At 54.1% G+C, this 24,639-nt stretch overlaps 1 protein-coding gene across 2 annotated transcripts in view; it reads right to left on the bottom strand.

Annotated features, from left to right (window-relative positions):
• Nucleotides 1-4,295: 4,295 nt before the first annotated feature.
• The window catches only part of AXIN2 (axin 2), a 29,870-nt gene continuing 9,526 nt past the window's right edge, over nucleotides 4,296-24,639 (bottom strand). Inside the window, exons 3-10 of one of the 2 annotated variants that reach the window (XM_011289320.4) lie at nucleotides 15,894-15,996; nucleotides 13,295-13,435; nucleotides 12,549-13,057; nucleotides 12,150-12,341; nucleotides 11,609-11,842; nucleotides 10,977-11,072; nucleotides 9,365-9,532; nucleotides 4,296-5,864 (exon numbers count right to left, since the gene is read on the bottom strand). In XM_011289320.4, the coding sequence (XP_011287622.1) occupies nucleotides 5,738-5,864; nucleotides 9,365-9,532; nucleotides 10,977-11,072; nucleotides 11,609-11,842; nucleotides 12,150-12,341; nucleotides 12,549-13,057; nucleotides 13,295-13,435; nucleotides 15,894-15,996 (1,570 nt within the window). In that variant the 3' untranslated portion in view covers nucleotides 4,296-5,737. The remainder of the gene's footprint in view (nucleotides 5,865-9,364; nucleotides 9,533-10,976; nucleotides 11,073-11,608; nucleotides 11,843-12,149; nucleotides 12,342-12,548; nucleotides 13,058-13,294; nucleotides 13,436-15,893; nucleotides 15,997-24,639) is intronic. The other variant, XM_019818136.3, reaches the window with a different exon arrangement.

Genomic DNA, 24,639 nt, shown 5'->3' with positions numbered 1-24,639 from the left:
TCGGATCCTCCCCTGCTCCTCCCCATGTCCCATGTCTGATACAGATAGCATGAAAGTCTCAGGGGCTCCCAATAACATAATTTGGTCCAAAGTTGAATTTGGGAAAATGAAGTAAAGTCAGATGGAGAGTTAAGAAGGGTGGTGTGGTCACAGGATGTCTGGAGGAGTCTTACTCAACACTCTGTGTATCACTCAGGGTGACTTTTTTTTTCTGTATAGCTCTTTTTATATTCTTTTAAAGATTTTGGTTTTAAGTAATCTCTACACGCAAGGTGGGGCTTGAACTCACAACTCCGAGATCAAGAGGTGCATGCTCTGTGCACTGAGCCAGCCGGGAAACCCATAATGCTCTTGTACATCAATGTCTGAGCCACAGACCCTGTTCCCTGTTTTCAAAGTGGTTTACCACTCAGGGGAGGAAGAAGAAAAGGAGGAAGGGAGGAAGTCACCATAGGCTGAGCACTGGAGGAAGTCAGGTCCTCCTGGATTCTGAAGGGGAAGCCAGGGTAGGCAGGGAGGGGTGTCGGGGGCCACATTGGGGCTTGCATATCACAGGTGAGAGGAAGGAGGGGAAAAGGCTGAGCAGAGTCAGGTATAAAGACTGGATGGTGGGGATCAGCAGGTGATAATGGCAACGGATGTGTATGAGGCCTTGAGCACGGGCCAGACTCACCAAGAACTCCGCACACCTTCGCAACTTTCATCAGCACAGTGAAGGTGTTAGTGACTCTCCTCAGTTTAGAGTCAAACCCAGGAACGGGAATGTTCTTTGCTCAAGGCTACTCAGCTGGTAAATGGAGATAATACCAGGAAGGCAGGCTTGGCTCAGACTGGGCAGAGACTTGACTATCTAGGTTTGAGATTTAAATTTTTTTTTTAATGTTTATTTATTTTTGAGAGAGGGAAAGACAGAGCATGAGCGGGAGAGGGGCAGAAAGAGTGGGAGACACAGAATCCGAAGCAGGCTCCAGGCTCCGAGCCGTCAGCACAGAGCCCCATGTCGAGCTCGAACTCTCGAACCATGAGATCATGATCTGAGCCAAAGTTGGATGCTCAACCGACTGAGCCACCCAGGCGCCCCTAGGCTTGAGATTTAAATGGATGGCATAGGGGCACCTGGATGACTCAGTTGGTTGAGCGTCCGTCTTCGGCTCACGTCATGATCTTGTGGTTTGTGAGTTCGAGTCCCACATCTGGCTCACTGCTGTCAGCTTGTCAGCACAGAGCCTGCTTTGGATCTTCTGTCCTCTCTCTGCCCTTCCCCTGCTTACACACACACACTCTCTCTCAAACAAAACAAAAACAACCAAAAAACAACACTAGATGGATGGCATAAATATGGTTTGAATGCCAACTGTGGGCAAGTCACTGGAGAGTCAAACACAAGCCACTCTCTCAGACAGTCTGGCAGGATGTGGCCAAAGCCCTAAAAAGGAACTTTGATCTAGAGATTCTACATGAAAAAACCTACATCCTAATAATTAAAGACTATTTAGCGATGAATACCGAGGGAGGGCTTAGGTGGGAAGAGTTCACTACAATGGGACTTATAATTGCAGAATTTGTCCAACCATAGTGATGAGTTAAATAAATGCAGCCATACATTCAGCTCGTGTTGTGGAACAATACAGAAAAGTATTTATTGATATGGAAGTATGCCAATGACATATTACTGAATGAGAAATACAGATTACAAAATAGGGTATCCCATATGGGTGCCTGTGTGCATGTCTGTGTGTTTTAACCAGAGACAGATACTGTAAAGTGTTAATAGTGATTGTTTGCATTATAGGTTATACTCTAGTTACCAGAGGCAATTTCTGTTTTCTTTTTTCCTTCCATTCTATAATGCCTACTAAGTGCCAAGCACCATGCTGGCCATTACATACATAATGGTGAATAAAAGGATATTTACCCCCTGCCTCATGAACGAGTAAGTGAGCAATGAAATCATTATTGTAGAGGTACAAATGAGAATGTGCAGTGAAAGGGTGAAGGAAGTTCTGTGGTGGAGAGGGCCAGGTGAGGACATACAGGGACCCCCGATGGTCAGGGAAGATCTCTTGACATTTAAGTCAACACTCAGAGGCTGAAAAGCAGACAACCTCAGGAAGGGCTGAGGGAGGGGGCGAGCCCAGCACAGGGAACAGCATATGCAAAGACGCTGAGCAGCAGAGCACGTTAGGGACACTAAAAGTTCGGTGTGGATGACGCACAGGAATTTATGTTTTCAGAATTAGGCATTATCCGTATGGAGGACCCCCTTCCTGGGACACAGAATACAGCATAGGTTCACTCTCATATCAGAATTTTAGGAACTCTGGTTGATAAAGTAGAATAATGATGCGAAGGAAGGTGTGGATCACTCTTTTGAATCCTCTATGCAATTTGGGGAGTTCCTGTACAACCAAATTAAGTTCCTGTACAACCAAATTCTTTCTTAAAGGTAAAAAAAAAAAAAAAAAAAAAAAAAAGGAATATTTCTCTTTTTAAAAAAACATTTTTTTAAGGCTTATTTATTTTTGAGAGAGAGAGAGGGTGTGAGCAGGGGAGGAGCAGAGAGACAGAGGGAGACACAGAATCCAAAGCAGGCTCCAGGCTCCGAGCCGTCAGCACAGAGCCCGACGCGGGGCTTGAACTCATGAGCCGTGAGATCATGACCTGAGCCGAAGTCGGACTTTTAACCAACCGAGCCACCCAGGCGCCCCAATAAAAGAAAATTTAAAGATGTTCTGGGGCCAAAGCTCCGCTCTAAGCTGAAAGCCCTCAATCAAGCAGCCTAACAGCCCATTTGTCCGCCGCCCTCTTGGTTTTGCACCCGGGGCAAGGGAAGGGGGACGTGGGAGCCCAGATGTTGCAGCGTTAGGAATGGGGCGGGGTGGGATTTCCAAAGGAGGAGCTGATAATAATACAGGAGGTCAGAAGGGAGCCGAGGTTTCCCTGGGACCCTGAGCCTCACTCCGCTGGCACAGCAACCCCGGAAGGCCACCCAGGCCAGGTAAAGAGCAGCTGGCAGCTAACACACAAAAGGCAGAGAAAGAGGACCTCCGGGGGGAGCCGCACATGTGAGTGACCGCCTGGCCTGCTTGCCTTCTCACGGGTGCGACGGGCCCCCAGACGGGGTCGGCACAGGGACTCGAGCCCGGGTCCGTCTGAGCCCCAGGCCTGCGTTGTAGCGCGTTATGCTTGTGGGATGAATCAAAAGGCCTGAAGATTAAAAGCCAGAAGCTCCTACCCGCACCACACACAGCAGGTTATGTCTCGTTGTCTTTTTGGATTGCAAAGAACCTCACAATTTGGCAGCGGGTCCGGGACACCGTCCGCTGTGAGCCCCCATTCCAGCCGGGAGGGGAGGGCGCGTCAGGCCACATCACGAGGACCGAGATCGAGGACTCCTGCGGCCCGGCGTCCCGATTCCCCGGCACCCTGGCCTGGCCCCGCCAGCGGCCGCCCCCGATGCCTCCTCATGCTGCCACGCTGAGGCTGGCCAGTTGAAGACGGCCGCTAACCCCACGCGGCCAGGACGCTGGCCCTCCCCTCCCCTGTCATGTGTTGCAGCGGGGACGGGAAGCCACCCGGATCTGCTGCAGACCCCATCTCAGGAAAGCTCCGTAGAAGAGAAGTCCAGCAGATCCTCTTTTCCTAAAATGGGTCCATTATAGGACTCTTCGAAAGTAGACACGCTCTCCCAGATCAGAATTACAGCCCAGCCTCCGAATGCCCGACACACCGGGAGGTAACCCGAAGTTTGTGGAGTGAACCACCACCGACGGCCGGCTTCCACGGCTGCACGAAGCGCACTTTCCTGGGAACCGTGTAGTTTTCCTGCTGAACCACCTTCTTCCCACCACCTTTGCAGCCCGGACGCTTGCTGAAGGTATCGTTTGAGTTGGCACAGCCACGGAGCGGGTGCCTGGTTAGCCCCGAGCTCAAGGGTCATTCGTCCCGCTAGACATTCCAGATCCACGCACCATTTCCTGGAAACGCAAGGGTTCCTGGGAGAAGGCCATCTCAGCTCCGTATCTCCGGTCCCCGCCTGGCCGGATCAGAGGAAGAGGCAGCACAGGAAATGGAGAAGTTGTCTACGGCCTGCTCCGGGACAAGAAAATCCTCGGCCAGTAACCAGGTGATTTTTTGAAGCACTGGTTTTTCAAAACCCCCAGGTGGGGTGAGAAGACGTGGGGGACAGTCAGAGCCGGGCTCAAGCAAGATGGGACATCAAGGGCAGCTGCTCACACTCGGAAGGGTGCCTCTGCCCTGCTCCCACCCCCGCGGATGCAAAGACGAGGCCCACGTTTTGAAAAATATAAAATTTTAATAAAGGCTACATCTCTTAATTGCAATAATTATTGTACCAAGTAGATTTCCTTAAATGAACTCTTTATAGTGCATAATTTACAGTATAAGTGGAACAAAATGCCATGGCGAAAGTCGTTGAGTACAAGACTTGTAATAAAAAGGCGTAAAATATATTTATACATAAACCCCTTTCAAAAAACAAGGGAAAGCTTGAGCCCTCAATATAGGGCGACGCACGGAGCAGGACCCCGTGCAGGTACAGGTACTGTACTGATTTAAAGTCAAGCACTAGAGATAGTGGATTAATACTCTCTTGTCATACAATATATACAGACATATAGTACAAGGAACAATGGCAAACAATGTACAGATGAACTTCACACAAAAACCCGAACGTCAAAATGAAGGTGTCTGGAGGAAAGGGTGCTGCTAGGTCTTGCCACAACTGTCCGCTTCTTTGCAGGGCAAGGGGGGGTGGGGGGTGGGGGTCGGGGTGGTTTCCAGAACGGCGGTGGTCCAAAGACTAATTAAAACAAAAAAACCCACAAAACCCAAAAAACCTCCCCCCCCCCCCCAAACTCCAAGGAGTCGTTATCTCAGTAAAAGCACAAGTTGAACTCCAAGGTTCTAGCAAGCCTCCGCCATGGGGCGCCGGACCTTGGTGGGGTTAGAAAAGTTACTGAGTAAATCTGGGGTCCCAAAAGGGAGGCTTCCCACCCCGCACCCCACAATGGATCCCCATCCAATGTGATGACACTACATGGCGGTGACGTTGCCATATAAATCAGGGCCTTTACGACAAAATAGAGCAGCACAGAAAGAAAAAAATGCACCAATTTCTGCGTGTGTCAATGGTAGGGCACCATTTGTAAAAGTCTATCTTCGCTCGGAGAAGGGCAGGGCAAAGCATAAGAAATCCTCTTTTAATGAAGAAATCGTTCATGCAGTCCTAGCTCAACCCCTAAGTTTGGATAGGGCAATTAAAACTTCCTCTCTCCCCCTTCTGTGTTTAAAGCAGCATATCCATAAACTGGGGACAGGGGGAATCAATTGTTCAATAAATAGCAGTAAGGGTTCCTGTTCAGGTAAGCTATACACAGTTTCTCTTAGTTTATGGATTTCAGATCCCTAGGCAGTCATATATTATGTATGGCAGTCTCTCAAATACAGTCAGTATCTTCAATAGCCAAGAGTGGTCATGTTTTTAATAAATAGTTCAGGCTTTTCTTATCTCAGTACCCAGCTCGTGAATAATGAAAACCAACCTCCCCCTCCCCCCACCCTCCTCCCCAAGTGGCCAGTGGCCAATTCTCCCCTAGACTTCGTCTTCTTCATTGGTTTAGTTTTCCTTCAAAAGGTCTTGTCGCGGTCCGTCACGGCCAAGGCCGGGGGCGTGGGTGTCGGCCCCCACAGTCCGCCAGAGCCCGACCCCAAGGGCTCAATCGATCCTCTCCACCTTCCCCAGAATCCTGCCTTCGTACATGGGGAGCACGGCCTCATCGTCCCAGATCTCCTCAAACACGGCTCCGCAGGCAAACTCGTCGCTTGCTTTTTTGAAGTAATACCTTAAAAGGAAAACCCAAAACGCGTCTTGGTAAGACTGCATTTTCCGCTTTGTTTAAAAGAGAGGTTATGTCAACACCGAGACGACAAAGGGGTCCTGAGGGTTCTGCTGCAGCTGGCGTGCATGCAAACCTCGGCCCGCATCCGACTGACGACGGCCACCGGGGCGTCACGGGAGGCCACCCCGGGAGCAGCGGGCCGGGCGGCCAACCGCCTGCGGACAGCTCCGAGGCTGCGGTCTTCGGCCCGGCACGCACACCAGGGCAAGCGCACGTTGCGGGCAGAGCTGTCTGCTTTCTCCCTTTTTACCAAGGGGGGCACGGGGAGGGCAAAACATGCCTGGTGCATCTGCAGCAGCAGCTGAGACGGGCCCCTCAGAGAGGCCCCAGCCCCCCTGGACCTGCAGAAGTCCGGAGAAGGCAGAGACCCCAGCCTCCGCTGCCCACAGGCCCGCTCTCCTGGCCCGGCCCCGGCTCAGCCGTGGGACAGGCTGCTCTCCTCAGTGGCCCCTGCGGGAGGCTGGCCAGCCCCACCTTGCTTCCCAGGGCTGCAGACTGGCCCCGGCCCCGCTGCTCTCCCCTCTTCGCCCTGTTTCCCTCCCACCCCTCCGGGGTCAAACACTAAAGACCCTTCTATTATGCCCGTTGATTAAAGGTTCCTTTTATCCCACCCCAGACTTCTTTCTTCTTAGGCTGTTTAATTGTCTGGACGCAAATGACCGGCCTCTCTCAGGAGAGCCACATTCAGAAACGATGGCCTGTCCTCCAGGCGGGCTCACCCCCAAGCCCCTTCCTTCCCCGGTCCCCTTCCAGGGAGACCCCCTCAGGCGGATTAAACTCGCCCCTGCAAGCCGGCACCTCCAGCCAATAAAGGCCACTCACGGAGGGAGGGTCACGATCCTCTGGGGGTTGGGCGGGGGGCGGTGGCCGGCTCTCTAAAAAATTCAATTGTGTCTCAGGGTTACAGTTGGTTTTTGTTTCTGTCTTTTCATTAAAAAAAAAAAAAAAAAAAAAAAAGAATTCCCCTTGGTTAGAGCTAAACTTCTTTCCTCTTTAATGAAGGCAAGCCAAATACTTTCATAGGAGATAAGGCTGAATAAAGTGAACCAGCTGGGTTTAGTCAAGGTTCCTGGTTTTTAGCCCTCGCAGCTGGGCCACAGCACCGGGGTGAACGGCATGGCCCGGACGGGTCAGTGGGGAGAGCGCTTCCTATCGAGGGGGTCGGAACACTCGGGGGGCTGGAGAGGAGATGGGGGTGGGGGGGGAGGGGCACTGTGCACAGGAAATGCCGGACAGAGAGGGGGGGAGGCCACCTTTCCCACAAGGGTCTCCCGTTCTGACGTCCCCCTCCATTGGGCCCCACGGCCCCCCAGCTCTGACCCCCCGGGTCTACCGAGTTGGGCCCTCTCTGGGCACCTCTGAGCAAACACACACAGCGACCTTTCACAGAAATACAACCTCTTCCAGAGAGGAGAGAGGCCGCGCGTTCCCTCGGCCCCAGCCCCAAGACTTCAAACACACTGTGCTGCCCTCACTTTCTCCAAGAAACGGGCTTTTCCACTGCAACATGCTTTCTGTGGCAAACTCTGCTTTCTTCTGACATCTGGCACCGATAGCGTCTGGAGAGACTGTTCTCCTTTTGAACCCCTGCCATGTTGAGATGACTCAATGCGGCCCAGGTCCCCCACTCTCGTGGCCCCATCCCCGCTGGGCTTTTTTATTGGGGAGGGGTGTTGCTGAGGGGGAGCCCCACCCCTGCCGGGCGGGCCAGGCACGACACCCTGTGCCCCCACGAGCCAGGAGAGCAAGTACAGAGAGATAAGGCGGCTGGGAAGGGCCTGGCCACAGCCTGATCCAATCAGTAAAGAATTCGAGAGTCAACCATTTGTGCAAGTCTTTGTGCATTAAAGGGGAGGCCGAGGCTTCAAAGCCAGGCTTATTAAGTGTGCCTTAGGAAAAAAAAAAAAAAAAAAAAAATCAGAGCCAGATGTGGCCGGAGTGGCTGAGCGCGGACCCTCCCCTGCAGCCTCAGCTCGGCGCTCCGTGGCCCTTTCTCCCCTGAAGGTCACCTGCAGCTCCACTCAAAGTCCAGCCGAGTCAAAGCTGAGATCAAAATGAATCCCTGGAGGGGCACACTTGTGTAATTAGTTTCACCTTGTGTCTGTTCAAGATAAAAAAGAAAGAAGACGACGACGACGACGAAGAAGTGGAAGCAGCCAGGCCCGTGCCCCAATCCCTCTGCAACATTTGCAGCACTGTCTCTGCCCCGGCCGTAAAACGGAAAGATCTAAGCCCAGCTCCACACCCTGCTTCTCGGTCACTGACAGGGTCCTGGCCTCGGAGCCCTATCCTTTCCCTGCAAAAGGAAATCACTGTGGGCCCCCGCCCCAGTCAGCGCCTAGGCAGAGTGCCTGGGAGAGGTACGCAAGGCCTGCTCTGGCAGGGACAAGGTCTCGGGGTCCTGGAGGTGGACTCCGGGAGCCAGCGCCCACCGGCAGGTTGCTAAGTGCTATTCGGGTTCTCCGTTCCCATCCTGGGCTGGCGGCGGGAATGGGCGGGCACCTTCCGAGCGCGTATCGTGCTCCTCCTGAAGCTGTGTGCGCCCGGGCACCTCACCTGCCTCCCCCTTGCCCTGGCCCTGCACATGGCACCCCAGACACAGCTGTAGCAGAACCCACATATTCCCTTGGGATGGAGGCCATGTGAGGAGGGGCGGCTAGGCCTCCGGGCGAACGGGGGTGGAGTCATCACCCACCCCAAGTTAAGGGGAAAGTCACCAAGAAAATGGTCCCTGCTCTTGGATCCTCTCGGGGGCCGTAGGAGGCCAGAGGAGCATCTCCGCTGAGCAGGCAGGGAAAGGAAGCCTGGGTTGGCGGGGTGGGGGGCAGGTTCCCTTGCCAAGGCCCCAGCAGAAAGAGTAGCCAGCCCTGTCCGCCCGGTGCCCACCCATGGGTCCTGCCCCTTCTCTGATGAGCACTCCTGCTTCACATGGCCCGTTCACCACAGGAGGTGGTTCTTCAGGCAGAAAGGCTGAGTAAGGAGAATGCTGTCTAGATTCCTAGGCAATGGTCCCTGCCCTTCCCCAAGCCTTCAGCGTGGACAGTCTCTCCTAGACCAAGCCTCCCTCACTGGTCGGTCCGTCTGTCTCTCCCCGACACACACACCCCCCTCCTCTCCCTTTCAGGTAGGGCGTCCACAAGATGGCCCAAGCCCAGCTCTCCTGGCAAAGCCCCTTTTCTCCTCAGAGTCTCGTTCACCTGGTAGAAAAAGCCCGTCCCGGTCCCCACAGAGCCCTCCCAGAGGCCTCCCTGCTGCTGTGTTATTTCTGTCAGTGGTGAGGGGAGAGAGGAAATGAGAAGGAACCAAGCACCAGGCAGCCCCATGGCCTCCCGCAGCGCCTGCCTCCTGGCCCCTCCCGGGTCCGGCCGGGCCAGGGAAGCGACTCTGGCTCTCGGTTCTGAGCAAACAAACTCTGGAGCGGCAAGAAGCCGCAAGGCCCTTACCTATAATTTCCCTTTTTGCTGAGCTGCTCTTTAAAGTGGCCCAGGGTCAAGCTCTGAGCCTTCAGCATCCTCCTGTATGGAATTTCTTCTCCACAGAAAAAGTACGTGACGACCAGCTCGCTGGCCTGGAGCGCGTGCACCGCCGCCAGCTTCTTCGGCTCTTTGTGACTGAAATATAGGATGGAACCAACGAGCTCAGCATCCGAAGGCAGCAAGGGCTCCCCGCACACACACAGGCTCTCAAACAGTCTCCAGAGATAAAGCGGGGCTGTAGCTAGAAGCTCAAAGGGGGCTTGGGTGTGGGGGCCCTGGATCACAGAGGCAGCCACCTCTGGGAGCACGCAGCCCACCTCCGGGTCACCTGCATGGCGCACACAGGAAGGGACAGTTTCCTTTTGGTTGCAGACACTGCTGTTGTTTCCCTCGCTAGCTCCAAAAGGAGGGGGGGGGAACAGAACAGTCTCCTTCAGGATGGCACACGGGGTGCCTGCCAATGAAGACGGGAGGGGAAGCAACCACAGGGCCATGGGAATGCTGTAGAGACAAACCAGAGCATCTCCTGGGATGGCATGGATGCCAGAGCCCCCTGGGAAGGCGAGCCCAGGCATTGTGACCTCCCTCGTTTATTCAGAGTTTGTAGAGTGGCATTAAGAAGAAAAAAGAGGGGCGCCTGGGTGGCGCAGTCGGTTAAGCGTCCGACTTCAGCCAGGTCACGGTCTCGCGGTCCGTGAGTTCGAGCCCCGCGTCAGACTCTGGGCTGATGGCTCGGAGCCTGGAGCCTGTTTCCGATTCTGTGTCTCCCTCTCTCTCTGCCCCTCCCCTGTTCATGCTCTGTCTCTCTCTGTCCCAAAAATAAATAAACGCTGAAAAAAAATAAATAAATAAATAAATAAGAAGAAAAAAGACAGCTGGTACCCTTCAGGTCGACCAATGAAAACAAAAGGGTCCAGGGCGGTGGCTTATTCAGGACCTCAAACGTTGCTCATCGCTCAAGAGGAACAAGTTAAGCCAAGAAACCTCGAATCACTGAGCCCATTTCACACCCCTGCAGATTTCTTTCTAACTGCACCAGCCTGTAAACGAACCAAGCTGCTCGGTCCACTTTGCAAGAGTGTAAATTGACGACAAGCATCGTGGCCCGACTGGGGAAGGCAACCAACAGAGCAAACAAAGCAAAACAACAAACACTGTCCTCTCTCCATCTCTGCAATGGCGGAGACTCCTCTTCCTGCTCAAAGTTTCCAACTTGCTAACTTCAAGCTGAACGAAGGCAACTTTTCCATCCAGGTCTGGGGACCCCTTTTATCCACCTGCTAATGGCGTCACATCTCAGCTCTTTGATGGCGGCGTGCCCAGGAGCCCTGAGCCACCCACCTCTTCGGGAAACGACACCTGTGTACGAGCCACGGTGCGTTTCCCGGTAAAGGCCGAGTTTCCGAGATCCTGGTTTACGGCCACCTCTGCATCTGCTGGTCCTCGGTGCTAATGTTAAAATCGAGGTGATTTTAACCTACTAGAAAAAATTTCCAAAAAATCCCAACGCCAGAGAGCTGACGCCCTGAAACGTAAACCACGAGGCGGATCCCAGGAAGGTCGGGGTAAAGACACTCACTCTTCTGAAGCCAGGCTTGGGTTAGAGGAGGGCGTGGCTCCCGCCTGACCAACGGCCGAGTGGTTCCTGTCCCTCTGCTGACTGGCCGCACAGCACCTGAGGGCACACAGCCGGAGCGGCGGATTGAGAGAGAAGCCTGCTGTCCCCTGGCAAAGGGGGAGCAGACAGAAAAGGAGTTCCCCGTAGGCCCTAAAGAGACACAGAGCCAACTTCCATCCCAATGGGGCACAGCCATCCTAGGTCCCCTGGGAGCCTGGGACTGGACACTGCCAGCCCAGGCAGAGGGCTGAGCTCTAAGTTCGCCACCAGTCACGGCTTCTTACGTGTTCATCTAACCGGCTTCACGTGATCAGGGCGGCTGTAGGGAACGGGATTTGTAAGGAATTACTGAAACGCATTCTCCTGCAAGGCCAGACTTGCCTAACAAACAGATCCTTTACCGGCTGGCTCTTCAGAACAAACAGAACTAAGAGGAACAATTTCTAGCGGGTGGGAAGGGGACTCGTTATATGGCCAGAAGCCTCCCCTCCTCCCTGAGGGGCGACGGAGACCCAGGTAGAGAGGGCGAGAGGCCCTTTTGTGAGAGGCCAGGTCCCAGCCTCTGCCTTCACCTCTGTGCTGCTTGCACTCACCGCTGCTTGGGGGGCTTGGACACCTCGGCCAGCCTGCGGCAGGCTTCCTCTAGCTGCGCCAGCGTGTTGGGTGGGGTCAGGGGAGGCATCGCGGGGTCCTGGGTGAACGGGTGGGCTCGGGGGGCAGCGCGGGGGTGCCCGCTACTGCCCCCCAGCAGGTGGTGCCGGCCGGCTCGCTCGGCGGGGGACGCGCGGGTGCACTCTAAGGGGTAGGCCCTTTTTGTGCTCTGGGCACTGAACAAGGAAGGAGAGAGAAAGCAGAAGGAAAGAAACTGGGTTAGAGAAACTGGAAAATATGACTTCAATAGCAACTTCTCTATTCTGCCTTCAAAGAGAGGAGAGAAAAAAAAACCCCTACCATAACACGCACAGGGGGTGTTGCCAAAACATGGCATTTTTGTGGTCTGCTCAGTCCAACGTTTAATATTAAGGCGGCAGGAGCAAACAGTCATATTTGTTTTCGGCCCACTGCAAAATTAGCCATCCCCACGATACCTCTGTGGTGACTGCCCGTGACCCCCGCCGCGGCCGCGGTGTTTACCTATGGGGCTTGGGCTTGCTCTGCCGTTCACTCTCCAGCATCCACTGCCAGACATCCTGCGACCTGTCTCCTTCCTCCCCGGGCAGCTGCAGGGCCCCGGGTCCGCCTGGGGCGCCTCCTTCCCTGGCTGGCAGGGCCGGGCCCGGCTCCACGCTTTTCCCGGTCCGTCTGGGCGGGGTACCACCTCTGCTGCTGCGGGGAACCAAGAACCACACCCATCCCAGGGGCCCCGTTACACCTCTGGGACCCCTCCAACCGGCGGGTTCAGCGGGTTGGGGGGGGGGGCAGGGGGACACCAAAGACCCCGCCCCCCGCGCCTCCCTCCCGGAAGCCAAGTGCCCGTGACCTCCGACCCCCACCGGGAAGCTCCAGAATCGCCAGTCTGCCCTCCACACTTACCCGAACTGCTCGGCCGGCACGGGCTCCAGAGCCCTGGGGTGGCTCTTGCACTTCGAGTAGCAGTAATACTCGGAGCCCCCCGGGCAGAAGCAGCGCACCCTCTGGGCGGCCTCCGCCTCGATCTCCTCCTTGGTCTTGGGGAGGGCGTGGTGGTGGATGTAGTGGTGGTGGACGTGCTTCGTCGTCTGCTTGGTCACGAAGCCCTTGGCTCCCAGGAGGGGGCAACCGGCCTGCGAGGCGGCCACGGGGGGCAACTTGCCCCCGGGCGGGAGGAGGGGGTGGTGCTGCTGGTGGTGGTGGTGGTGGTCGGGGGAACGGGAGCGGGGGCTGTAGCGGCCCACGCCCGGCGACTGGCAGCCGGGGGTCTTGAGGACCCTGGACAGGTGGTCGTCCAGAATGGTCTGCGGGTCCTCCTCGTAGCTGCCGGAGGGCAGGAGGGAGAGGGGGTGCGGGGTGGGGCCCCCCTCCCTGGAGCTCAGCGCTAGCTCAGAGGCCTCCTTCTCTTCATCCTGGAGGGAAAGGCAGCACAGGGGTGGGGCGGGGGGGTAAGCGGACAAGCAAGCAGCAGGGAACGGCCAAGTCTCCAGTGGGCCGGGGAAGGGGCGGGGCCACGGCTGCGCCGGGTCAGCGGGAGGGGCGGGGCCACGGCACGGAGGTGGGGCCGCAGCAAAGGCACCTGCCAGCCAGCCAGCCCCAGGGTGGGCGGTGGGGGTGGGGGCGGGGAGAGGGACGGGGCCCAGCGCTACCTCTCGGATCTGCTGCAGGCGCTCCTCCAGGCTGTGCCGGCTCTCCAGCTCCAGCTTCAGCTTCTCCAGCCTGGAGATGAGCTCGGCCGCAAAGGTGGCGGGCTCCACGGGGGTCATCTCCTTGGGCAGGCGGTGGGTTCTCTACGGGGCGCGGGGAGGGGAGACACGACGCACGTTCAGGAGGGCCGGCACGCGGCGCCCGCCGGAGCTTCCCGGGCGCGGTGGCCACGGCCACGGCCACGGCCACGGCCGCACGGGCGGGCGGAGAGCGGCAGGCGCGGCGCCCCGGCTGCTCCGGAGCTTTATGCGCCGGCGCCGCGACCTCATGGAGAGCCATGGTCCCCACCAGCGTTTGCCTTGGGCAGGAGCAGTTGGTCGCACTCCGAGAGGCCCCGCTTGTTCTCTCTGTAGTACAACCAGCCCATCAGTAGCTACTCTGAAGTAGAAAATCTTCAAAGACTGTTGTCAAACATCAAAAAAAAAAAAAAAAAAAAAAAAAAAGGCAGCCCTCTGAGGTGGGGAGGGGAGAGGGACAACTCAAGGAATAAAAAGTAGAGTCTAAACAGAAAGGGAGCTGGAAATTAAAAAAAAATAATAATAATAAGATTGGAAGGGAGGTGGGGGTGGGGGAGGGAGAAAAGGGGGAAAAAAAGGGAGTCACACGGCCGGATCAGAAGAAGTGGTAATTTATTTCCTGGCCGCACACTGCGCACCTTTGAGGTGGTGTTGTCTCAACAGTGTCCTAGATCTCCCTGGTTCTCTCCACCCCTCCTCCCCGTCTCTTTGTACAGAAAATGAAGAAAGATGCTGCGGGCTAGTAGCAGAACACTGCTGAGCTTGGCTGCCTGAAGCTGATCTATCAAGGGAAAAGGGAACATCTCCAAATCAAGTGCAGAATATAAAAAGGCATCGGGGATGCCTGCCAAGAGCAGCAAACAGAGAACTCCCACCGCCCGGCTCTCTGTCCTCCTGTCCTCCCGCCACCCCCTCCCCTGGCTTGTCTGCCTCCCTCTTCCTCACTCCCCTCTTGCTCTGCCCTTTGCTTTAGGGTAGGCGGGGGCATCGGAGAGCCAACCTGCGAAAGCCGGCTTTTCCCTGCAGAGAGCAGGCCTCACCACCGTGACCGGCAACCACTTAGCCACAGAACGGAGTGGGGGAAAGAGAAGGCCCCCCAACCCCAACCCCCACCCCCACCCCCTGTAGGAGCCGGCCCTTTTCATGCAGGCTGGCTCCGCACAGCCCCGATCAAAGCGCTGCCTTGTGGAGAAAGTCGATTTGCGCACCCCAGGACCAAATCATCTAATTTACAAGCTTGGGCCGCAGAACTTTTCTTTATTAACACACGTTCGCCCCCTGCATCCCCCAACGCCCAGCCGAAAAAATCTGTATCATCAATACTGTTGTGTTTGGGGGGTAATATTACTGAGGAGGGGAGGGGGATGCTGAAGGTCCCCAGAAAAGCATCCTAACAGGCCAATTTTAGGACAAAGTCTGCCCCGTGGGAGGGGCTTTTGGAGAGGAGTTGCTCTAGCAACTAACACCCCATGCACTAATGCAATGTGGGATTAGCAATGCGACGTGTTAATTTTCTGAATGCAACCTAACTGGTGAACCAACTGAATTCTTGGAAGCCGGCAGAAAGGATTCACAGACAGAGATGCCGCTCAAAGGCGGGCACTCTCTTCCCCTGCCCAGGGAGCAGTTTTCTTGCAGTCTGGGTCTCAGCGGATTGCATGAGGCTTCTGAGGCTTTGCAGAGTACAGGGGGCCACATGCTGGCTGCCCTCCATGACGTGGAAACAGATGGAGGAGAGGCCAGGAAAGCATCTTCACGCTTTGGTGGCCTCTCACATCAGTCGCAGGGAGGAACTGTTTATGAGATCCTTGCTTCCAAACACTTCACTTGTTCTGCATTCATTAGGTGCAGATCCAACTGCAGGTACTAAACCAAGTTCTGGGGTTGGGAACAGACAGGACAGAACAGCTGCCCTCCAGGGCTTGGGAAGTCAACAGGAGAAATGGCCAAGTACATAGACGAATGGAGGACCGAAACGATTGAACTGTACCGTCAACACGAGGAGAATGTCTCAGGGACAGGATTTTCCTTCTGCAGGAGGCAGAGATTTCTCTATTCTCCTCATTCACGGATTCAGTCAACACATCTTAGTCAACACCTGTTACGTGCCAGGTGCTGTTCTAGTCTCTGTGGACAGGGCTTTCAACATCACAGACACAACTCCCTGCCCTCAGGGGACTTCCATTCTAGCGGGAACCCGATGAGAAGCATGGACTAACTCCTACCATTTCTTGGTTTCTGGAAAAGCACTGGTATGGTTTTCTCATGGAGAATTTTCTTTTTTGAATTGAGAAAACATAGAAGTTCAAGTAGGTCATCTTGAGCTCTACTCTGCTCAGCATCACACCTCAAGGAAGCATGTAACACCTCTTGCCTGGCTCCTCCCTTCCCCTTCCCCTGGTGGATCCCCCCCAGACCCTGCTCCTCCTCTTACCCTAGACCTCCCTCCTTCCACCTCCCATCCCTTTTCTTCAAGACTCAACACGGCTGAAAACATTTGCCTTCCCCACCAGACTGTACTTACCGGGAAATGAGGTAGAGACACTTGGCCATTGGCCTTCACACTGCGATGCATTTCTCTCTGGAGCTGTTTCTTACTCCCCACACGATAAGGAGGGATTCCATCTCTAAGGGAAGGGAAAAGACAGAAGCCACAGGCTCACGAGCATGCTTTCAGGATGTGGGCTGATTCACAAGCCATTCTGAGATCCCACCGGAGGTCAGAGCCACCCACCGCCATCCAAGTGTACCACCGTCCTGGGCGCCATGGCTGTTCCCAAGGTTGGATTGAAAGATCAATCCAAGATCAAACTGCCAAACTCCCTCTCAGGTTCAGGATCGCTGACTTGGAAAGAGCTTGGTAGAGCTCATCTCTCAAGCTCTGCCTTCGAACGGATTACATTCCGGCCAGCCCAAAGTAAAGGCTCCCCTGTTTTATTTTGCAGGCGTCCCAAGCAGGAGAATCTAAGGCCCCTTTGGTCCTCCCAACCGTCTGTCGTACTGCCCCAAATCAGGAAACCAGGGCCTTATGGAGCCCACCAGGGCAAAATATTGTAAGAAGGGGGACCACGCCCACAGAAGACTGAGCCAGGCATTAATGAAGGTGTGTGTAATTCTGCAACAGTCAAGCTCCCAACTGTTTCCAAATTTCTTCCTTTTATAAATCACCACAAGAGGGGCGCCTGGGTGGCTCAGTCGGTTAAGCGTCCGACTTCAGCTCAGGTCATGATCTCGCGGTCTGTGAGTTCAAGCCCCGCATCGGGCTCTGTGCTGACAGCTCAGAGCCTGGAGCCTGTTTCGGATTCTGTGTCTCCCTCTCTCTCTGACCCTCCCCCGTTCATGCTCTGTCTCTCTCTGTCTCAAAAATAAATAAATGTTAAAAAAATTAAAAAAAAAACAATCACCACAAGAGTCTTTGGGCTCCTTCCTTCCCTCAGCTCCAAACCCTCCCACCCCCAAACTAAGGAAGTGCCAAGGACACACGATTAATGTGGGCATAAAGAGAAAGCCCCTACTATGTAGCATTCTGTGCAATTCGTTCAAATGTTTGAGTACCTACTATGTGTCAGACCTTGTTCCAGGCACTGGGTGAGACAGCAGTGAAGGAAGGGGACAAGAATGCAGACAATTGCCCTCACAAGGCTTAAGGTCTAATGGATGGAAGGCAAGAAGCAAAGATACAAAAACAAAGTCTACAGCAGCTTAGAAAGTGGTAAGCACTAGGACAAAATACAGGGCAGGAAATGGGAAGAAAGGATGCGGTGGGGGGTGAGGGGGAGTTCCGATGGAGTTCTCGCAGTGAGGGTGACCTTTGAGCAAAGACCTGAAGGCAGGATGAGCCCCTACGTCCTTCATCTTTTAAAGCAAGTGGACTTAAGAAAAGCCTCCACCCCGGCTAGTCTGCACTAAAACATGACTTGGCACTAGTAGGATTTCTTTTAAAAAGAAATTTGAGCTTGGAAGTCGTCAAACGGTCAAGGTGTGACTATTTTCCCATTGCCGTCCCTTCTGGAGGCCACTTATTTACAAAAGCGCCAGGGTTCCAACATTCCCATACTGAATCATACTTGGAGGCTGTAAACATCGAGATTAGGTAGTTGGTTATTTCCCTTTTCCCGGTGTTTTGTTCATCACAGGGTGGAAGGAAGAAAAACATCTGGGCTCATCAGCAGTGGGTGAAAGTCAGCAATGCCTAAAAATACCCGGGAGCACACGGGGGCAACTGGTTGACCTCTAGCTCCTCATGTGTAATGCCCTAAAATTCCAAGTGGCTGAAATTTCCAGAAGTCTGTTGACCTAGGCCAGATCACAGGGCCACCGCGGGGATGATACAGATCGACCACGGTAGGTCAATACACCAATGAGGTGTGTCAGCCCAACTCTGGCTAGGAATTGGCACGTGAAGGAGCCTTGTACTGAGGACACAAGGGGAGAAACAGGATTAATCTAAAGCAAGGACATACACACAGGGTGAGCCCTGTCCCAGAGAAAGGCCAAGAGGGCCAGAGACAGCATGCCAGTTGACCAGCGCAGGTTGAGAGTCCCAGACATCTCACTCACTTGACCAGGCCCTGGAAGGCCAGGCGGGATAAAAGTTTCTAGGTTCAGAAACTTACTGAACCACCTAGAATGTATTCACCGGAACTCCATGTTTTCACTGTGGGATCACCTCCAAGACGGGAGAAAACTGGGTGCTCACGAGCTGAGCTTGACCAGCTGTTACTGGCTTGGCCAGTAACCAGACTCTACACCAGGGGTCTGACTCTAACTCGAGGCTGCCAGCCCCCACGTACCGGTTCCCACTGTAGGTCAGACACACGTGACGTCTAATCCGACTGTATTCTCACAAAATCCCAAATTCACCAAGTTTTAAGATGGTCAGGGACTCTCTGCAGCTCTCCTAGAGTCAGTCAGTAGCAGTTAGACCCAGGGTACAAATCTGAGCCACTGCTGGGCCCCAGAACAGGTGTCCTTAACTCAGCAACCCACCCTCCCGCCCCACCTGGAGGCGCCAAGCTTCCTGACGGCCCATTCGTTAAGCCCTGTGAAGTCACGTGACATTCTGAAGGGGCGAATGGAAGATCTGGGGAACATTCTGGAACATCCTACCCCACCACTTAGCACTCACTGGCTACGGGGCATGCCAGGTGGTTCCCAAGGCACAGTGAAGATCCCCTTGTCTCTTACCTAACGTTCCTTGTGGGGTGGGCGTGACCACGGGGGTCCCCTAGATTGCGTCTCACATTGGTATAACCAACTTCTACTGCCCCAGGGCTGCAAGACAAGGTCCCTGCCTTTCTCTCCTGACCAGCAACTCCTCTGGGGACTTAATAAGGATAGATGGCCTCTGCCCCAGGCCTCCTTCCTGACAATGTCGGGGGGAAGGAATCAAGCACCCCCCAGACTTTGCTGTGACACAGACAAGGCTTCAAGAGTCCTGGAGGAGGTCCCCATCCACCTCCTCCGAGACTCTGTCCTCGGGTGCCCGCCAGTAGCCTCTGCTCTTCCCCTTTCCACACAGATGCAAATTAGTGGGCTCTTTTATACCTCTTTTGCTCCTTCCATACAGGACAGAAGGAAGAAGAGAAATGGAGGAAGTACGTGGAGCTTCTCTGCGGGGGAAGCAGGTCCCTGGCCAATCGAAGGCAAGAGGAACGAATGATTCCAGCACCCCCACCTCCCAACCAATGCACGACCCCACCACACCCGGGGCAGATGCCAACAGCGCGACAGGAAACTCGTGACCAGGCCAGACAAGAGACGTCAACTTGTAGAGGCTGAGGCGTAACCGGTGCCTTCACGGAAATGGCGCTTTACCTCCCCACCAGCCAAGAGTCCTCTTCCAAAACAGCCGCTCATTCCAGAAGAGGGCCCCTCTTCTTTGTGCTCAGGCCCTAAAAGTCTACGATCCATTTCCTGGATGCTCAACGCTGCGAGCTCAAGAGTGTCCGAGTTTTGGTCCCTATACCATGTCCTTTGATTATGAGCCTTTTAGCTAACGAGCCCGCTGCTGGGCCCAGCTGTTTCTGGGGAGCAGTGGTTTTGAAGTGTGGGCTCCACTTAGCTGCCATTTAAGCCAAGCCAATTAGCTTAGCCTTTTGACTCCGCCGTGCCCCGCCTAACCCAAGTGTCGTCCTCCCGAGGCTTCGCCATATACGACTCACTCGCACACGCGTCCACTCGCATTCCCGTTTGGCAACCACTCAGAAGGCAGCCTCTGATCGCAGCCAACATCAAAAGCCTGGTTTGTAAGATAAGATAATATTTGAAGTTCACTCAGATGCTTTCCCTGGTGCCCAAAGCAAACCCATAAATAAGATACAAGGAAATAAAAATAAATAAGGAAAAGAACCTGAGCCACCCCTCCGCACGAAACGCGAGGGAAGCATCTTGCGCTGGTTCGGTGACACCCTGGGCGGAAGCTAATGTCGAGCTGATCCCGACTGTTAGAGAGGGCTGCTCTGCGCAAACAGCCAAGACAGATGCCCTCACGCTGCAGACGAAGCTTCCACGCTTCCGGGCAGCCTCTAACACAGAAGCCGCGCTTAGGCGGCGAAGAACCTGCTGCTGGTGATGTTTTCCGCCTCCGCCCACCCCCACGGGCTGCATCTTCCCAGGCCTGATGCCCTAGAACGGTCCCCACAATCCTCTGTGCCCAACACTCCAAGGACTGGGCTTTAGGACTTCACTGGCAGTCTGGCAACTAACTTCCCCCCAAAAAAAAGAAAAAGAAAAGGAAAAGAAAAGAAAAGCAAGCAAGCAAGCTATTTCTTCTGAGAATGCAGGTTTCAGAGTAACGGGCTCATAAAACAGCCTTCTCAGAGGCCTACCATGAAGACCCAATCCCCAGCCATCTTTAACAGGGCTTTCTACTTAGCAGGAAAACAGAAGTCAGCAGTGGGCTGTGGGAGAAGGCAATGATTCCTTTGGAGCCCCTGCCAGCTCTGTACCTGCGGGCCCTGGAGCCCGGTTCCCTGAACAGCCAAGTGCAGGCCGGCCCTGCCCAACTTCTACTCGGCCCTCTTTGCAAAGGCCCCCAGGACTTAATTGGTCCTGTGGCAAATGAGACCATTGCTTCTCGGGCTTGTGTCTAATGAACTCCAACCTTCTGGAGTCTATTGAAGGCCGCCTGTGACCCCCTCTCCCCCTCCCCGGCCGGGTCCCCTCCCCAGCTCCCAGCGGGGCGGCCAGGCCCCACTCCCCAGCCCCCCACGGCCCCCCTGGCAGCCAGAGCCGGCCATTGTGACAGGGAGAAACAGCCAGGGTTCTTTTCACGCTTTATGGGGCGCTCCTATTCACTTGTTCAAGGAAATTTCAAAGGGGCCTGCTACCCTCTTATCCCCGCTAAGCTTCCCCAGAAGAACAATGGGCTGAAAGCGGTTCAGTTCAGCTTTTCATCCCCCACACATTTTATTTCTCGCCTGCTCCGTGCTCTCATCTGTGCGAGGCCCACAATTGGCAGAGCTCTGAAGAGGGGTCTAATCCCAGCCCTGGGAATCCCGGGTGACCCGCCCGGCACTGGGCAGATCACACACACCCAGGGCCAGCCGGCCAGAAAGCGGCTCGCACAGCCCGGGCCCTCACGCCAAGCCTGAGGAGAGCAGGAGGGCCCAGGGACCCCCAGCGCCTGGCGGCCTGAGACCCTCGGGAACGTCCTCCTCCCTCATCCGATGGGCTCTTGATCCGGAGACCTCTCTGTCCCCCACTGTAGGCAGCATGAGGCAAACCGCCCTGGACAAACATCTCCCCAGAGAGAAGGACCCCGCACTGCTGAGCAATTCGCTCCCAGTTGGTATGAACATGCCCAAGGGGGTACAGATGTGACGGCTGCATAGGACAGCCTGCCCACTTGGTTGGGAGAAGATTCAGACAGAGCACCTAACACTCCCGTCAAGAAGATCACACCCGGGCCGCCTGGGTGGCTCAGTCGGTTGAGTGTCCAACTCTTGGTTTCAGCTCAGGTCATGATCTCAAGGTTCGTGGGTTTGAGCCCCACATCCGGCTCTGAACTGGCAGCATGGAGCCTCCTTGGGAGTCTCTCTCTCTCTCTCTCTCTCTCTCTCTCTCTCTCTCTGCCCTTCCCCTGCTCACTCATTCTCTCTCTCAAAATAAATAAACAAACTTAAAAAAAAAAAAAAAAAGAAGAAGCTCAGACCCAACATGGAGGCCCCAGGTCTCCGAGCCTTCCAGGCACTTTCCCTTGGCCTTGGGGTCCTGGGTCCTCACCACCAATCCCAGACAGCTACACTGCAGGAGGGGTGGACAACACTGAGGTCCTGCCTCTTGGGACCCAGTGCCCCCAAAAGAAAGCTGCTCATCAAGGGCTTGCCCTTTGCTGTCTCTATATCCAAGTGGACTTTCCTGGCCCACACCCAGCCCCTGGCTACCTAGAACAGCCGGCTGGCCAAGGTAACTTCTCTGATCCCAGACGGGGGCTAGTGGGTGTTCCAAGTCCACAAGTGTCTTAGCTGAAGAGGGAAGGGAGAGAACTTTCAAGTCGTCTCTAAATAAAATTGAGAAAGTTCTTCTGGGAAAGCATTAAGAAAGTGGGGGGCAGTGTGCAGGGGAGAAGTTGCAAATGTGCTCCCTCCTACCCCTCCTCCAACCCATTACAAAAGAAAGCAGTGTGATTCCCTCATAAATAAAAGAAACTCAAAGTGGCTCAAAGGTCTCATTATCAACTGGTCCTACTAACATCTCATGTTGGCAATTTACATGCTTGTGGGGAGGGGAGTAATAGGCAAAGAGCAAGGACCTATGTCTGGTCTGGATTTGAGCTCTGTCTTGCGGGGCCAGCACTGGGCCTTACTGTCCCATCTGTGAAAGTCACGAGTGACTGCCTGCCTTCCTGCGTGGGTCTTGTGAGGCTCAAACATGTGCGGGGACTACACCACCAAGTCAGCTTATCATGTACCCAGAGTAACACCTCCATCCATGGTGGGGACTGAAATGCAGACAAGGACCAAGAAGCAAGCCAACAACAGTCTCTAAGAAAACTAAACAGAGGCCTTTACAGTCTTAAGTGCATCTGACTTAGGAGATTCACTCAACCCCCTCGTTCAAATCCAACTTACTCTCGTTTTACTCAGAAAGTAAGGCCCCCATGCAATCCACAAATAAAAGCTAAAGGGGTAATGTTGCTAGAGGTGAGCACACACACACAAGCAGCAAAATGACAGCGGGCAGCATGACCAAGAGAAAAAAGAATCAACTGTTTTTTCAAAAAGCCAATGTGTGTGTACAGGGGCAGACAGCCTTACCTAACCTTGTACTCCAGGAGATACTACAGTAGAGCATGAAAACAGATCTTTGTATTAATTATCGGGATCAAGAAATAAATTATGCCTGGGGCGCCTGGGTGGCTCAGTCCCTGACGCAACCGACTTCGGCTCAGGTCATGAGCTCGTGTTTTATGAGTTCGAGCCCCACGTCGGGCTCTGTGCTGACAGCAGCCTGGAGCCTGCTTCTGTCTCCCTCTGTCTCTGCTCCTCCCCTGCTCATGCTCTGTCTCTCTCTCCCTCTCTCAAAAACAAACATTAAAAAAAATAATAATTAAAAAAAGAAGTGGGTTACGCCTAATACTATCCAACATAAACCAAAAACGTATTCTTTTAAGAACTATGGCGATCAAATGGTAATTGTTCTCAGGTGCAGAGACTAAAAGAGTTCAGTCAATATGAAAAACTAACTTCAGTGGAACCACTCATTTCTCTATGTGGGATGGAAGAGGTGTACCCTTATTCTATTTTTACTATTGCCAAAATACTCTTCTTTTATTAAAACGGAACCTTTCCCCTGGTGGATCTCTCTCCCTTGACTAACAGGGGAATCTGAGACAACACAGTGAAAGCCACTGGGGAACATCAATGGCAGAATCCCAGATCCACCAACCTCATCAACTTCTCTTCCAACTGGTTCCATGCCACAGGCCAACAAACAGGACACTGGCCAACGGAAACCAGGTGATTTCAAACAAACTGGAAGAGTAGATGGTCCGGTTATAGGAAGCTAAAAGGAGAAAACTCTACACATGCCATGATACATGGCTCAGTGGGTTTGCCTTTCAAAACTGGTCCCTTAGCAAAAGAACTTCCTACTGCAAAATACTTGTGGGAAAGCCTTTGAAGACCATTTCTGTAGTGGTAGTTCTCAGCTGGAAGTTGGGTGAGCTCTTGGGGGAGTTTTGCCCAACCCCAGGCTCCACCTCTCTTGCCTCTGCTGAATCAGAACCTCAAAGGAGGGCAAGAGATGGGGACACCCAGCTCAACACACACACACACACACACACACACAGACACACACACACACACACACGGGGAGACTCAGAATGGCTGCTCTCTACCCGGAGATCACCACTGCCTGACTTCAAATGACACACAATGCATATTGTGACCCCCACCTGACGGCCTGCTGACATCATCAGACCTTCCACCCTGAGGACTTGGATTGTGGTTTAGAAAGCAAAGGAACAAACGCTAGGTGGGTGGGGGGCTGGGCGAAATAGGTGAAGAGGACGAAGAGGTACAAACTTCCAGTTTCGAAATAGGAAAGTCAGAGATGAAAAGTACGGCGAAGGGAATATCGTTAAGAACACCGTAGCAGGGCGCCTGGGTGGCGCAGTCGGTTAAGCGTCCGACTTCAGCCAGGTCACCATCTCGCGGTCCGTGAGTTCGAGCCCCGCGTCGGGCTCTGGGCTGATGGCTCGAGTCTGGAGCCTGTTTCCGATTGTGTCTCCCTCTCTCTCTGCCCCTCCCCCGTTCATGCTCTGTCTCTCTCTGTCCCAAAAATAAATAAACGTTGAAAAAAAAAATTAAAAAAAAAAAAAAAAGAACACCGTAGCAACATTGTATGGGGACAGGTGGCGACTACACTTATCGCGGTCAACACTGAGTAATGTATAGAACTGTCGAATCACTATGTTGCACACCTGAAACTAATGAAGCGTTGTGTCAACTATTCTTCAAATTTTTTTTTTTTTTTTATTTTTTAAAGGAACAAACTCTTAGTATGCCAAGTGCAGCCATCTGCAAAAGATCCAAGATCAGACTCCGGAGAGAAGCCCTACTTAGGGGAAGGACCTGACGCGTAGCAGGCACCCCACCAACACTCAGTGAACTGAATCGTGTCCATTTGAACACACCCGTGAGGCAACATTACACCCAGTGGGCCTTCAGAGAGCGCCAGGCGTCTGACCCCCACCTTCAACGCCTTTTCCTTCAGGAACAACGCACACCTGCACACAAAGCTTTCTCATGCCACCCCATCTCCCG

The sequence above is a fragment of the Felis catus genome, chromosome E1, assembly GCF_018350175.1.
Source record: "Felis catus isolate Fca126 chromosome E1, F.catus_Fca126_mat1.0, whole genome shotgun sequence".
Taxonomy (NCBI): Eukaryota; Metazoa; Chordata; class Mammalia; order Carnivora; family Felidae; genus Felis; species Felis catus.
This window is presented reverse-complemented; position numbering and strand designations above follow the sequence as displayed.